The sequence below is a fragment of the Mytilus californianus genome, unplaced genomic scaffold (genome assembly GCF_021869535.1).
Source record: "Mytilus californianus isolate M0D057914Y unplaced genomic scaffold, xbMytCali1.0.p SCAF_10, whole genome shotgun sequence".
NCBI lineage: Eukaryota > Metazoa > Mollusca > Bivalvia > Mytilida > Mytilidae > Mytilus > Mytilus californianus.
Window position 1 is genome coordinate 15,987,143 of NW_026262582.1, and position 17,021 is coordinate 16,004,163.

The 17,021-nt window shown below is 31.8% G+C and overlaps 1 protein-coding gene across 1 annotated transcript; it reads right to left on the minus strand.

Moving 5' to 3' along the window:
- Positions 1-4,753: 4,753 nt before the first annotated feature.
- LOC127717691 (centromere protein S-like) lies at positions 4,754-15,590 on the minus strand. Its single transcript, XM_052223441.1, has 4 exons — positions 15,374-15,590; positions 9,464-9,621; positions 8,185-8,251; positions 4,754-5,181 (listed from the first exon to the last, which is right to left on the minus strand). Exons 1-4 carry the CDS (start codon positions 15,437-15,439, stop codon positions 5,044-5,046), a joined length of 429 nt encoding a protein of 142 aa, XP_052079401.1. The 5' UTR covers positions 15,440-15,590; the 3' UTR covers positions 4,754-5,043.
- Positions 15,591-17,021: the final 1,431 nt, after the last annotated feature.

Genomic DNA, 17,021 nt, shown 5'->3' on the forward strand with positions numbered 1-17,021 from the left:
AAATAGCTCATATAATACATCTCATCACTGTGGAGCTGCTGACCAAGTATGAAGTCTTACTGTTAACAGATAAGTGATACAATTGCTCACATAATACAACTGATCACTGTGGAGCTGCTGACCAAGTATAAAGTCTTACTGTTAACAGATAAGTGATACAATAGCTCACACAATACAACTCATCACTGTGGAGCTGCTGACCAAGTATGAAGTCTTACTGTTAACAGATAATACAATAGCTCACACAATACAATTCATCATTGAGGAGCTGCTGACCAAGTATGAAGCCTTACTGTTAATAGATAAGTAATACAATAGCTCACACAATACAACTCATCACTATGGAGCTGCTGACCAAGTATGAAGTCTTACTGTTAACAGATAAGTGATACAATAGCTCACACAATACAACTGATAACTGTGGAGCTGCTGACCAAGTATGAAGTCTTACTGTTAACAGATAAGTGATACAATAGCTCACATAATACACATCATCACTGTGGAGCTGCTGACCAAGTATAAAGTCTTACTGTTAACAGATAATTGATACAATAGCTCACACAATACAACTCATCACTGTGGAGCTGCTGACCAAGTATGAAGTCTTACTGTTAACAGATAAGTAATACAATAGCTCACACAATACAACTCTTCTCTGTGGAGCTGCTGATCAAGTATGAAGTCTTACTGTTAACAGATAAGTAATACAATAGCTCACACCATACAACTCATCACTGTGGAGCTGCTGACCAAGTATGAAGTCTTACTGTTAACAGATAAGTAAAACAATAGCTCACATAATACACCTCATCACTATGGAGCTGCTGACCAAGTATAAGTCTTACTGTTAACAGATAAGTGATACAATAGCTAACACAATACAACTCATCACTGTGGAGCTGCTGACCAAGTATGAAGTCTTATTGTTAACAGATAAGTAATACAATAGCTCACACAATACAACTCATCACTGTGGAGATGCTGTCAAAATATGAAGTCTTACTGTTAACAGATAAGTGATACAATAGCTCACACAATACAACTGATCACTGGAGCTGCTGACCAAGTATGAAGTCTTACTGTTAACAGATAAGTGATACAATAGCTCACACAATACAACTCATCACTGTGGAGCTGCTGACCAAGTATGAAGTCTTATTGTTAACAGATAAGTAATACAATAGCTCACACAATACAACTCATCACTGTGGAGATGCTGTCAAAATATGAAGTCTTACTGTTAACAGATAAGTGATACAATAGCTCACACAATACAACTGATCACTGTGGAGCTGCTGACCAAGTATGAAGTCTTACTGTTAACAGATAAGTGATACAATAGCTCACACAATACAACTCATCACTGTGGAGCTGCTGACCAAGTATGAAGTCTTATTGTTAACAGATAAGTAATACAATAGCTCACACAATACAACTCATCACTGTGGAGATGCTGTCAAAATATGAAGTCTTACTGTTAACAGATAAGTGATACAATAGCTCACACAATACAACTGATCACTGTGGAGCTGCTGACCAAGTATGAAGTCTTACTGTTTACAGATAAGTGATATAATAGCTCACACTGACCTCTTGGACCAGATCTGCTGAAATAGGAATTCTACAGTAATCTCTATTTCAATACCATTCATAAATACAGTTGATAACTCAGACTAAACTTAAATCACTATAAACAATTAAAATAACACAATATAACATTATCATGTGTAAATATAACCGAGCAATTATGTAGTTATGCATGAAATATAAATATTTTTTTAAGCATGGGAAATGTATCATATTTTTTTTGAATTTAGATTTCACATTTTTTAAACAACTGGATTACAAAAATAGCAATTATAATGCTTTAAAGGTAGTGAAGATGATTTTTACAAGCCAATTTTCCGGAGTGCCTTTTTTGCTGTTGAGAAAATATCAATAAATTACCTCCCATGCCTGCACTATCCTGGAAAAATTATCTTAAAATGTGGGAAAGGTAAATAAAATCTGTACTTAATTATGCCTTTACCATGTTTACTATATGTAATAACTCTAACTAATAAAAAACTAACAATAAATTGCCGTTGTGGTGTAACACTTAAAATTTTAATACTTGCTTCAAAGGAAATATGTGTAACGATAGTTATCTCCCTTGCTCATACATCATAAAATATCTGTGAAAGACAAGTTTCAATTAAGGAAAATACACAAAATCTCATGCAGTACAGATATAAAATAAAAACAACATTTTATATAAATTTCATGCATCCAAAGCACTTTTCAGGATTTACAATCCTCAGGAACGCTAAAAGACGAAAATTTGAAAGCTAAGGATGTATAAGAACCTACAGTAATCTGTACAGGAAACTGATGTTCAGTAGTTGTCTTTTGTTGATGTGGTTCATAAGTGTTTTTCGTTTCTCGTTTTTTATATAGATTAGACCGTTGGTTTTCCCGTTTGAATGGTTTTACACTAGTAATTTTTGGGGCCCTTTATAGCTTGCTGTTCGGTGTGAGCCAAGGCTCCGTGTTGAAGACCGTACTTTGACCTATAATGGTTTACTTTTATAGATTTTGACTTGGATGGAGAGTTGTCTCATTGGCACTCATACCACATCTTCTTTTATCTACTAAACAGTTGTAGAGCTATATAACCAAAGGACCTAAAATATCACTGATAGAGTACAGATAAATATCACTCATGGAGTACAGATAAATATCACTCATAGAGTACAGATAAATATCACTCATAGTGATTGTGGCAGATATTTTTGTATATTTCATAGGATATAATATCTGAGTGATATGACCCAGGCCTCCAATCAACAAGTATTTACTATTTCACTGTGATTCACTGAGTGACAATACACAATCTTCCAATTAGTGCATTCCCCTTAAATTTTAACATCACAAAGCATATATCTTCACATCACAAAGCATATATCTTCACATCACAAAGCATATATCTTCACATCACAATTGCAATGTCCAATGACAAATTTTTCAGAACAAATGACCCCCGGTTAACTAGGGCAGTTCATTCATAAAAAGGAAATTGGAAACAAGTCTTTTACAACAAAAATGTTTCTCATTGATTCCACTGATACCTACTTTATCATAAATGTTTCAGCAGAAGAAATTTAACGCTATTCCTTAATTGAAAAGCATATCTATCTCCTGATAAAGGATACATTCTAATAGTTTGCAGTAATTTGTTGGGCAAAACTCCCCAATGTAACAGGTCATGCTGAATATAACATGGTTTTCCTGTTTGAATTGTTTTACACTAACTATAGTCATTTTGGGACCCTTTATAGCTTACTGTTTGGTGTGAGCCAAGGCTCCGTGTTGAAAGCCGTACTTTGACCTATAATTGTTTACTTTTTACATATTGTGATTTGGATGGAGAGTTGTCTCATTGGCACTCAATCCACATCTTCTTATTTATATTTAGTTATTTTTTAACATAAAGACTCTTCAAAGCAAATAAGCAACTGTGAGTTCATTTATTTTCGTGGGTACCAATCGTCATGGATTAAGGAAAAATTGTATATTTGTGGATATTTGATTTTGTGGTTTTGCCAAAGTCTGCATACAAGCCTTGAGATACTTTGTTCTTCATTGAACATTTAAATTTGTGGTTTATTTTTACCATCAAAATCCATGATAATTGGTATAGCATGTAACCACAAGTATTATTCAGACATCTACTGTAGTTATAGATTTTGTCATCTCTTTACAGGGCATTACACCAAAAAGGTAGAAGCTTCAATGATGATACATTATTGTAAAGTACTAGTTAGAATTATTCTAAATAGAGTGGTTTTTTTTAATATCAAAGTTCAACAGTGAATATTGTGTATTTCCACTTCAAATTTTAATCAAGGCTGTCTAAAACTTCACAAGAAAATTTACCAACCAGTCAGGGTTGTCTAATTATATAAATAATATACAAAATTTCTGTTAAAAAATATTCTGTGACTTCATAAGTTTCTGTGATTTTGTTGTGTTGTAACGGTACAGTTATTAATGAAAATGTTGTAACGTCACGTCTCATTTTGACAAAGGAAAATGTTGTAACATCACGTCTCATTATGACAAAGGAAAATGTTGTAACGTCACGTCTCATTATGACAAAGGAAAATGTTGTAACGTCACGTCTCATTATGACAAAGGTTAATGTTATAAAGTCACGTCTCATTATGACAAAGGAAAATGTTGTAATATTACGTCTCATTATGACAAAGGAAAATGTTGTAACGTCACAGGAAAATGTTATCACGTCACGTCTCATTATGACAAAGGAAAATGTTATAACGTCACGTCTCATTATGACAAAGGAAAATGTTATAACATCACGTCTCATTATGACAAAGGAAAATGTTATAACGTCACGTCTCATTATGACAAAGGAAAATGTTGTAACGTCACGTTTCATTATGACAAAGGAAAATGTTATAACATCATGTCTCATTATGACAAAGGAAAATGTTATAACTTCACGTCTCATTATGACAAAGGAAAATGTTAAAACGTCACGTCTCATTATGACAAAGGAAAATGTTATAACATCACGTCTCATTATGACAAAGGAAAATGTTATAACGTCACGTCTCATTATGACAAAAGGAAAATGTTATAACGTCACGTCTCATTATGACAAAGGAAAATCATTTGTATCAGTGACCTATTACACAATGAAGTTAAAGTAAAATTGTCTGATTTTCTCTCTAAATTTCTTTCCATAAATTAAATATGCCGTACTTATGAAACTTATAAATGTAAATTAATCATAAAACAGTTATTTCATATGTAAATTCAAACACAGTATAGTCAGATCAGTTTTGGACCGGAAAGCTGAGTTTCGTTTCCATACGAAACTGACATATTTATCATAAAACAGTTATTGCATATGTAAATTCAAACACAGTTTAGTCAGATCATTTATGGACCAGAAAGCAGTCTCTTTGTGCATCTCATTCATAGTTTAAATGATGCTTTTGCATTTGACTCTCTAGTCTTATATATAATATCTTTGGCAAATCACATGTTTGATTCTTCATCTGTTTCCATAGTGACAGTTGTTGATGATGTACCAGCTTTCTTCTTACTCTTTTTCTGTTTTTTACCATCTTGTTTATTTTCATTTAATTTCTCATGGACACCACTTATATATTTATGCTGTAATGTAAAACATTTTCATTATTGTTTTGCCATAAATTAGGACATTATTTTTTGTGTGTGTATTATTTCATATTTTGTCATGTCAGGGCCTTTAAGATCTGACTACACTCAATGTTGAAGTTGTGCAAGGGGGCCTATAGTTGCTTAAATCCTCATCAATTAGCCTCTGATGGATAATTGTCTCAATGGCAATCATACCACATCTCCTTATTTTATAGTTGCAGTAAAGCAAACAATACTATAGAAAATTGCGAGCAAATCTGAATCCATTTGATGAATTTGTTTACAGACATGAGACCAAAATTTCTACAATTCTTTATTCATTTTTATCTTTTGCAGAATGGATGTTTATCTTACCTTGTTCTCTACATTCATTGGTTAAATAACAATGCAATCAACGTATCAAACATCTTGCTGTTAAATATTTTTTTTTTATTTCATGAAAAAGGGGACCATATTTAATAATGTTTTACAATAAGAGTACATTTATTGCCACATATCTATTAATATAGATCAAAATGTTCCCCCACTGTATCTAAACATATCAAACGAAATATAAGTCAGGGGTACTACTTAAACAAGTGATTTCATTATCACCTATCAGCTATTTCAGTGATTTGATAAATTCAGTTATCACCTATTTAAGTGATTTTGGTGTTTCCTTTGATCTTCAAATGCTAATTTTATTGAATTTCCATATTTTGACAAACTTTTCTATAATTTTCCTTCATAGAACTAATTATCCCTTTCTTTTGTATATCAATTTCACCAGTGCGCTTGGACAGTAAGTTAGTGCGCTAAAGCTTTTAAAATTACCCTTGGGACTTTTTCTATAATCAAATATTCATTAACTACTCTCACTATCAGACAAAGGTCAACAATATTAGGTAACCTGATTGGTTTTCTTTAGAGTTATAATGATCTACTTCAAGGTTATGTCCTGATCTACAAATTATTCCAGTTTTTGCATATTTTAAATAAACTGTAAAAACTGACAGGCTAATCAAGCAAAAGACAATTTCTGCATGTACACAGTTGTTTTTCAATGGAATTCTTGTCTTTTTACCAATAAAAAAGGCAAGCTTGTGGGAAAAATTTCAAGAAAATGTTGTAAACACTTGTTGAAGTGATTACATTTTAACTTTTCAAATTACTTGTTTCAGTGATTTTAAAAAGTCTCTGTCTATTTTTGTAAAAAATTTAATATTTCACAGCCAAAATCACTTGAAGAAGTGATTCTGAAATCACTTGTTTAAGTAGTACCCCTGACTGATATGTTATTTATAAATTACCCTCATCTTGGGATATAACAAATCACTCCACTTGAAACAAATATCTTACTTAGGGAGCAATACATTTGTACATTTCAAATTTGGAAGTTTTAAATGACTGCTCTAGAAAATGGTAGATCCTTTATATTTTCATTAAAACCAGCGGTTACCACCTTCAACTTGGTATTAATTAATATTGATGAAAAGCCAATAAAGACTGGACTGAAAAACATGATAATATTCTCTTAAGTGGACCATTGCAGTACAACTTCTCAAAATATTTTTCAAAGTGATGAAAAAATTCATTTGCAACCATTTCAGATAAGGCTAAAAGCCTCTCGGCAGAAAAAAAGTTACAAGTAGTTTTTAATGATTAACAAGAATGTGTCCATAGTACATGGATGCCCCACTCGCACTATCATTTTCTATGTTCAGTGGACCGTTAAATTGGGGTCAAAACTCTAATTTGGCATTAAAATTAGAAAGATCATTTCATAGGGAACATGTGTACTACATTGTAAGTTTCAAGTTGATTGGACTTCAACTTCATCAAACACTACCTTGACCAAAAACTTTAACCTGAAGCGGGACAAACAGACGGACAAACGGACGGATGCACAGACCGAAAAACATAATGCCCCTAGGTGAAAAAGATTTTACATAAGACTATATACTTTTACATTCCTTAACAACAAATGTCTTGACTTTTATAGTGCTTACCCAAAAATAAACATTATATGTGTTTTGGTAGGCATGAAAAGGACAACTACTACAGGAAAAGTATTCTCACACAAGTGTACATGTGATTAATGCAGTTACAGAACTTGACTGAGGCAGAGGAAAATAAATTTCAACGTTTTTAAAAGTCTGTCATCATGGCCATGTCACCATATTTCTTTACTGATGATACTATTTTTTATGCATGTTGATACATTTAATCTATAGAATGTGATCAAAGGGAGATAACTCTAAACATAAAACAAACTACCAATGTTGATCTAGTCAAAGTTGAGTTACATCTGACCAGAACCTAAGCAAATACTCTGACCACTCTTGACACATGGCAGACATAATATAGTTGTAATATCTTTCAATTAATACTAATGTCATTTAACAAAAGTTTGCTGACAATTAAATATTTAATTTCAGAATTGAGGAACAGTGATAATTAAGTTCAAAATAGAAATCCAGGCACTCCAGCTTCCTCCACCAATAAAAACTAACTGCAACGAAATAGGGCAATAGTGCTGCAAGTGGTGTTAAACACAAATCAATCAATCAATCAATCAAAAATAGAAATGACAACAGACATGAAATTCTGAATGCTTTATTTTGGTGTTAATTTCGTTCACAATACTTTTTTCTAGCCTTTGAGAATCACATGTTTCAGGCCTGGGGTAATGGTAATTTGTAATTGTAATGCATTGTAATATTAATTGTAATGGAAGAATCACAAAGTAATTGTAATGTAATGCATTACATTGCAATGTAATGGCCCCAGGCCTGACATGTTTATAGCTTTTTGTATTATATACTTTTGTTTTCCACTTTTAATATTTTGTAAATGAGCTATTTATAGTCTTTTTGAAGGAGAAATGTAACTAGCCAGAATAAGCAAACTCAGAAAATCACTAATTAGACATGTACAGTCATGACAGTAGCTATCCCTGAATGCTTTTTCTAAAATAATTTTCATCTTGTTCTTTTTATAAAAAAAAACAACACATACTAGAGACCCCGACCTTCTTGTTAGCATTTTGATGTCGTCTGCATTTACTGTTGTCCTTTTGGCATGCCTGAAAAAACGATGAAAAAGGTTTCATATACATGAATAATAAAAGTGCAAGTATTTAATCGTGTTAAACAGTTATAGAGCTTGTGTGTAAAAAAGCTGATGATTTTTAACTTTAGTAGTGCCTTAGGGTAAGACAAAAGACATGAAGTAATATTCACAATATTTGTAACAGATGAAGCAGTAACTAATTACATTACGATGTGTAGTCCTGAATATGTATGAAATATTTGCCACTGGACGTTAAGCAACCAACAATCAATCAATCATTATGATGTGGAGTAGATATCTCCAAGTTGATACGATATTCCATAATCCAGAGCATGTGTTTCCTATCATAATTTTCTTGATAGAGGGTTGCTGCTTACTAGCTATAGGCAGCTATTGAACCAAGGGTTGGTAAAGTTGAAATCATCCATTCAAAAGATTAATTGAGGCCATTATGGTTTATAGGTTGACCGTTATGGAATATCTGTGACGCATATATGACCATGGATATGATGGAATTAAGTAGCCATAATCCTTTTTACCTCCATTGCGTGAATTTGATTAATCACCCAAATTTTACTTAACATGAGCAACACAACAGGTGTCACATGTACAGCAGGATATACCTACATTGTACCTTTCCAGAGTATCTTAGATCACTCATTTCTTTTGGTGGGGTTTGTGTCGCTCAGTGTTTTGTTTTTATGTACCAGTAGTGTATTGTAGACTCACCTTTGTTTGACTTTTCAGCAGTTTCTGTTGTTTTTAGCCATGTTAATGTTGCTTTCTCTTGTACATATGAATTTTGATTGTCCCTTTGGCATATTCTACCTTTTTTAGCAATTCTGGCGCATTTAAGCTCGCAATAGGTTTTTCGTAGGTTTTATATTGCTCAATGATAACCTTTCTTTGTAAAGGTTTAACTTTTGTTTGCCTTTTTGTGAGCTGTCTGTTATATGACAAATGATTTGTGGTTGTCCCCTTGGTATTTCCTAATTTTTTAAACAGTCAAAACTTGCAAATCTTTTTGAATTGTAATGATCTCTTTCAAATTATTTCTTTCTTTGTGGCAATTTTAAATCATCACATCACAATTAACACACTGTCACGCTTTTTTCATTTGACCTCGCTACATGTACATGTATTTTAGATGAGGGAATGTGGTTATCTCTGAGCATGCTGAGAATATAAATCTTTTCAATTTCTAACATGTGATAAATAAACATACTTTGTAAACATCTCCATATCTTCTGCAAACTTTTGACATTGTCTCCATGCTGTTTCTGATATTGAGGCTACCAACTGTTTTGTGCAGACGACATCTAACTCTGAGGACTGCTGTTGGCATATCTTCATTGTAGTATAATGGAGTGCTGCTTTTAATCTCTAAAATTAGAAGGAAAATAAATTTAAGGTGATTTTTTGAAAGATTTTTAAGTAACTGTTTTAATTGATCAATTTTTATAATAGTTTGCTCCTCATTGTCCTCCTACTACTACTTTACATGTATATTTCAAACCACAAAGTTTGCTTTCTTAACATGATTATTCTTAACATGATTAAAGGTTATTTGTGTTGTTGATTTGCTTTATCAGTGACATATATGGAAGACTCAGATCGAAGTTGCGTCTCTAATCGATGTCCATTCCTCAAATCTATGTCTAATTCCGACATCATAATAAAATAAGATTCCAAATCGACGGCCAATTTTATAAGCTTCTAATCGACATCTTTTTTGTTGTTCTCAAATTGTCCTCTAATTTTTTGGCTTCTCTAGATCTAATCTACATCATTTGAATGGACTTGGTGCAATGACTTAACAAGTTATTTAAATGGTGGTTTGAACCTACAACTCAAAAGTAGTTGAAAAATTAAAGATTTTAAATCTTGCAGACTTAAAAAAAATAATACTTTTCAACAATTGACTGTACTACATCATTGTAAATGTAATAATGTCAACTTCACATACATATGATGGCAAACAATCCTACCATGCATAGAGCATGTAGAGCTTTCTGTCATACATGTACAAAAATGTATGGTCTCAAAGGAGCTGCATTCACAAAGAGTTTTTAACACAATACTAATAAAAAATTTGGTCAAAGTCCAATAACCAGATAACTCCTATTAATATGGTTGGATCAAAATAAGGGTTTAATATTGTCTACCATCCTCCCTCATACTAATAATAATAATATATGGATAGTCAACCTCTCTATGATGGAAACAACGGTTGGACAGAAGGATTGCATGTGTATAATTTCTTCTCCGCTGCCACAAAAATCAGAACAAAATATTATGTGGTTAACCGAAAATTACATTGAATTGTATGGCACATCTGAACCACTTTTATAGATATTAGTAGTTTATCTCAAATAAACTAGGATTATCTCACTATTCTTGCATTAACCTCAGATAAACAGGGATATCTTGGAAATTAAATTATTTTTCAAACAATCCCAGTTTTTCTCAGAATTTTCAGCCTTCTTTTACCATGTTTACATTTATTTACTTCTTTAAATTACCTGTTGTTAGTGTATCAAATTTTACATCCTCACACCCTTTTATCTGATTTCTGTCGTAAAGTGAAACTTTAAAAAAAAACACATCACTTTCTTGTTCTTTCATGGATGCCGCCAGTTTCTTGACTACTGTGCATGCGTTTTGAAAAATCAAGGGAATATCATAAACAAATTGTTTATGACGTCATTTGACAGTTATCAGGATTCCTTTTTGAGATCGGCTATTCCCAATGGATTTTTTCAGGTTTTTTGAAAATATCCAGTCCAGCTAACAGTTTGAAATGGATGAGAAGTAATGGGTTGCTGAAAAAGGCCACATTTTAATTATTTAAAGGTAATTTTAATGGGACCCCAAAAGTAAAAGAGTGCAATTATAAATTATAAATATAAAATCAATGATATAAATTCAAATAATTTGGATGAAAATTTTATCAAAATTTTAAATCCTGTTTGAAAAAGAACTAAAATCAATTTGTATGTACATTGAAGAAGCTCTTGATTTGAGAGACCACCATACTGTTTCATCGGATAATAATCCCTTATCATAGTACAATGTAGTTTATGCATATGTAAGACATAAGAGTGTCCTGTGAAAAAGTGTCCACCTGGACAGTTTTTCATAGAATTTTGGTATTAAATAATGTCCATTGCCATGAAATATTGTCCTCCAAGTGGACAGAATTTTACTGCAAAAGTTATGAAATAGTGTCCACCCACAGGACAAGTTTTCATAGTACATGTAGTTGGTAATTAAATTGTGTCCTCCAAGGGAAGTAATACAAAGGTCATTAAAAAGTTTTACTATACTTGAATTTTAATAAAATCAGAAAGATTGATTAGAAATTGATTAATATAAACAAACAAATAATGGATGGAAATGAATATAGAGAAATTTAAGTTCTAAGAAATATCCAGGTAATGCTAATGACAATGAAAGAAGAACAATAAGAAGGAAGTATGTAAAGTATAAAATCAAATGTGAAGAACTTTACTATATATATTATGAGAAGGCAGAAGAAAGTACATGTATATTAAAAAATTAAATAAGAAGATAAGGATGATATGAGTGCCAATGAGATAACTCTCTGTCAAAGTAACAATGTATTAAAAGTTAGCAATTATAGGTTAAAATACGTCCAGTAATAACAAGGCAATGATCGATATCATTTAATATCATTTAATACTTTAATCATATCAAAAAATGACCTGGCGGACATAATGTCCTGTGAAAAAATGTCCACCTGGACAGAATTATTAAATAATGTCCATGTTCATGGACACTTTTTCATACCTCAGGACATATTTTCATGGGAAATTGTGTCTGGGACACATTTTAATAAGTAAATATTGTACATGGACAGTATTTACTATGAAATATATAATGTCCCGTGGACATTATTTCATGGGGGACATTATCAAATCCTTCACATATACATCTTATATAGCATGTATAGGTGATTGTGTGTTTTAAGTAAAATTATGAAAATTTAGAATAATCATGCTGTATACAGAATAAGTGTATGGTATCACTATGAGTTCTGAATGTTATGGTATCCATAGAATTTGCTTATGACTTGTTGTGACATGGACCTATATTTCATTTATATGTTGTTTAAATATATTATTAGTAGATATAGGAAGATGAAATATATTATGGTCTGTATTTGGATCACACCTCTATTGTGCTCTTTCCTATAAATATTGAATTGAATTGAATTATGCCTTCTTCTACATTAGGGGTCCCACAACCTATATATAGGTAATTTTAATGGGACCCCTAAAGTAAAAGAGTGCAATAATGCCGTCTTTTACTTTAGGGATCCCACAACCTAGCCAATATAAGCCAGCTTTAGCTGGCACTTATGGTAGAAGCATCGAATTGGAATAAAGAACGATAACTCTCTCTACATGATCAATCTAAAATGTTTCGTCACTCTCGTTAAATCTCGTACGATTTTTTTAAAAAAAATTTCGAAGTTAATCAAGTCAAGTTATCTAACTCTTAAAAATATTTTTTTTCTTTGTTTTCCTTATATTTATTAAATAAATATTGTATTCTTGCTTGGCTCCAACTATAAAGTCAATTCTACAAATAATGAAAAATAAATTAGCATTGGAATATCTGTCAGGACATTGTCAGGACATTAGTTTAACCCTTATATTTTTAATGGCTGCCAGATTCTTGTTTAATCGCCATCTTGAAAAACGGGACAAAACGGGATAAATTCGATGTTAAATACGACATGAATTTTTATTTGTTTACAAAAACAAGAATTTAGAAATTTTAGTAACTTGTGTAGTTTATTTAAATTTTATTGTACCACGGAAATAACCGAAGTTTGAACCACAGGTACTTCATTTAAAAGTTACAATATCGTAAATTATTTATGATAACATTTGTAGTGTAAAAGTTCCGTCCAGCCATGGGAACACAGAAAAACCCTGAAAACTCAGATCGGAATAGCATGGACGATATGTTAGTTATATGTCCTTGTGAATAGTAAGGAAAGCTATCAATAATTCTGCAGATAATGCAATTTTATCAGGTTTATGGTACATTTTCTGTTCAAATTTTCACACAATCAGTGAATAGTTCAAAAAGTCTAATGTAACTTTTTTTTACTGAAAGTTTCAAACAATGACAAGTGTTTCATTCATGAAATAACTCGTGCATTTCTGCGAAAAAAATCATGCGCAATTTTGTGAATTAAAGGGAAAGAAGATCCTTTTGCGGTGCACTCGCGCATGTCAATTGCGAACTGACCCAATATATTTTCTTTATCATGACCAGTTCACTGATACCAACATTATCAAGAAGTACACATCAAAGGAAAAATGCACAAATTACCGATAAAATAATTTACACACCCTGTTTCTTGTGTATCTCCTACCATATCAGTATTTGTTGCATTTATATATAAATGAGAAATAATCAATGTAAAAATGGTAAATTGTTGGAGAAAAAACCCAAAAGTCATGAAAAAAACAACCCAAAAATGTTGTTTTTGACCACTGACTCCTAAACTGTTGGTACCATATGATAACCCCCAAAATCAATTTTAACCTTCCTTTTGTGTATTGAAGTTGAACCTTCAGGTACAATTTCATACATTGTCATACAGATCATCCATTTACTTAAACTAAAGTTATTGTCTGGAAACCAAATGTGTCTTCGGACAACAACAGCGACATGATAGCATTACTGGAAAGCAAATTTTTGACATATACAACCATTTCCATTCTGAATTTTATTTTGCTGTTGTATAAAAACTTGAAAAGTAAGCTAATAAAACAAAATGCAAAAATGACATAAAACTGACTCTGAATTAGTACATGAAATTGATGTAGAAACCCACAAACAGAAGATGATCAGGAATACATTAATACTGCTGAGCAGTGTTCTCCCCTCAAATTTTTAAATAGCATCCTAGAAAATAGCAAAATCTTTAGATTATCAACTTAACAATCCTATTTATGGTTCCTTATGCTTAGATCAAAATGAAAAACCTGATCAAAACATTATTCTAAACAGGCTCACTGTAAATTCAAACTCTTCTTTTAACAATCAGAATGATCCTCTTGCTGATCACATATATATGAGATGCAGGAAACTGGGAATACAATATGAACATCCAGCAAATTTAGAAAGTAAAAATAATTCAAAAAATAGAAAGCTTTGTTTGCAATACTAAATTAAAAAAACAGCTACAACTTTTAGATATTGATGAAAAAGATATTCCAAATCCTCCACCTTTTCATGAAAATCAACAAAAAAATTAATTTAATAAAGTTATGGATTGTATAACAGTATTCATAGTTTTGAAATTAAACAAATGTCTTATTGTTTTAAATTTTGTAAAATTTGCAAAGAAAGAAAAATGGATTTGAAAATGGCACAAGATAATGAATTTAAGCATTGTCATTTAGAAAAATCACCAATAAATTTATTTTCAGCAGAAAACAATATGGACAATAAGGGTGCAACCATTTAGCTTCAAAAAAGGGGGGGGGAGGGTATGTTTTTTTGTTTGAGGTAGATTTTTTTTCACGAAAAGGGCTTCAACACTATCAATCAAAATTATTTGGTAAAAAATTAACACAGGATAATCTCGATTCAGAATATTTTTTTGTCCTCTGCTTGATTAGAGTATTTTTTTTTCATCAATTTGGGAATCAGAATATTTTTGAAGAAAAAAAAAACATACTCCATCCTGCCTTTTGAAGTTCAATGATCGTTCCCTTAACATTTTCCATCTGAACTTATTATTTTATTTTAGACAAAAACTATATGTAGGACATTCGTCCTGAACATGCATGAAATATTTGCCACTGGACGTTAGGCAAACCAACAATCAATCAATATGTAGGACATAGTCTTGGTAAGCTGGCATTCAAGGTAGCGCCTTCCTCATATTATATAAACTATCAATACAACAGTATAAAATAAAACAACAGCACAATGCATTTTAAAAACACTATATATTGTAGGACCCTCCATTTTTTAATAGTAATGTTTGGACCCCTAAAGTAAAAGAAGTCCAAATTTTCAGATAATGAGATAAACCGGGACCTGTCCAAAAGAAACTCAGGATATAAATAATACCTAATAAAATTACCTGCTGATATTGAAGACTTTCGTAATCATCATCTGTGTTGTTGTCTGCCATTTTCATCGAACTCATACAGTCTGTAATATGCTTAGTTTTATCTGGGAACAGTATATCTAACTATATATCTTCCTGGTTTCATAATCTTTTCGTAAAATGATTCATTTTCGTTTCAATTATTGCGGGTAAATCAAGTAACCTATAGATCTGTAAAGATCTTCGTTTCGCTTTATCGTTTTGTCGCCATTTAAAACACTTGATTAGTCTTGACTAAAGTGTAATAATCTCTTTCCAAAGTGCTGAACGGCGTGTATAAAAATCCGGAAAACGAAAAGTATTATTTTCTTAGATTTTAAACTTTGTGTACAGAAATTAATTTGATATTGTGTGGTACTAAATTAATACGAGGAAGGCGCTACCTTAAATGCCAGCTTTATACCAAGACTATGTCCTATATATTGATTGATTGTTGGTTGCTTAACGTCCAGTGGCAAATATTTCAATGATGCATGTTCAGGACGAATGTCCTTTTAAGAACTTTTGTGCTGCATGTTTATATACTGATATGAACTCTTGCTTTATATGTTTAATTTATGTGTGCATGACTTGATATGTATGTTTTGTTTTATTTGTTGCTCTGTCGGTTTTAAAAGCTCTTCAGAGCTTATGTTTTATACTTGTATTTGCACATACCGACTCTAAATAAAGCTTTATGTCTATGTCTTATGTCCTACATATCTGTATAGTTTTTGTCTAAAATAAAATAATAAGTTCAGATGGAAAACGTTTAGGGAAAGATCATTGAACTTCAAAAGGCAGGAGGGGGTATGGTATTTTTTTGCTTTGACGCATCGCAGGAAGGCGTCAAAGCAAAAATTCAAAATAGCCTTCCTAGACGTCATAATTATTTGGACTAGCATTTTTCTTAAAAAATTGACGGAAAAAATACTCTGTTCAAGCAGAGGACAGAAAAAAATATTCTGAATCCAGATTTCCCCCTTACCTTCTAGTGTTATATTTTGACTAAATAATTTTGATTGATAGCATTGAAGCGCTTCACGTGAAAAAAATCTGACTCAAACAAAAAACCATACCTCCCCCCTTTGAAGCTAAATGGCTGCTCCCTTATTGTTTTCTGCTGAAAATGAATTTATTGGTGATTTATATAAATGACAATGCTTACATTCATTACCTTGTGCATTTTCATATCCATTTTTCTTTCTTTGCAAATTTTACAAAATTTAAAACAATAAGACATTTGTTTAATTTCAAAACTATGGATACTGTTATACAATCCATAACTTTATTAAATTAATTTTTTGTTGATTTTCATGAAAAGGTGGAGGATTTGGAATATCTTTTTCATTAATATCTAAAAGTTGTAGCTGTTTTTTATTTAGTATTGCAAACAACGCTTTCTGTTTGTTGAATTATTTTTACTTTCTAAATTAGCTGGTTGTTCATATTGTATTCCCAGCAGTACTAACTAACTGGAAGTGTTTAACGACCTTGACTGGATGTACATCCCTCGCACGGTCGGCTCGGTGCCCGAAGGCGTTTGGTGAGCATTAAAATATTTTCTGCAGTGGGTCAGGAACAGGTGGAAGACGCCATTTTGATAGGTCGCCATCTTGGTTTTGCTGAGTTGTTTTTGGTT

Bases quoted from the DNA above. Each gene is read 5' to 3' on its own strand.
- LOC127717691 (XM_052223441.1), bottom strand. From the start codon at position 15,439: ATGAGTTCGATGAAAATGGCAGACAACAACACAGATGATGATTACGAA. The intron at 9,622-15,373 runs GTAATTTTATTA...TTCTAATTTTAG, and splicing joins AAAGTCTTCAATATCAGCAG to AGATTAAAAGCAGCACTCCA. The intron at 8,252-9,463 runs GTATGTTTATTT...TCGTTTTTTCAG, and splicing joins GATATGGAGATGTTTACAAA to GCATGCCAAAAGGACAACAG.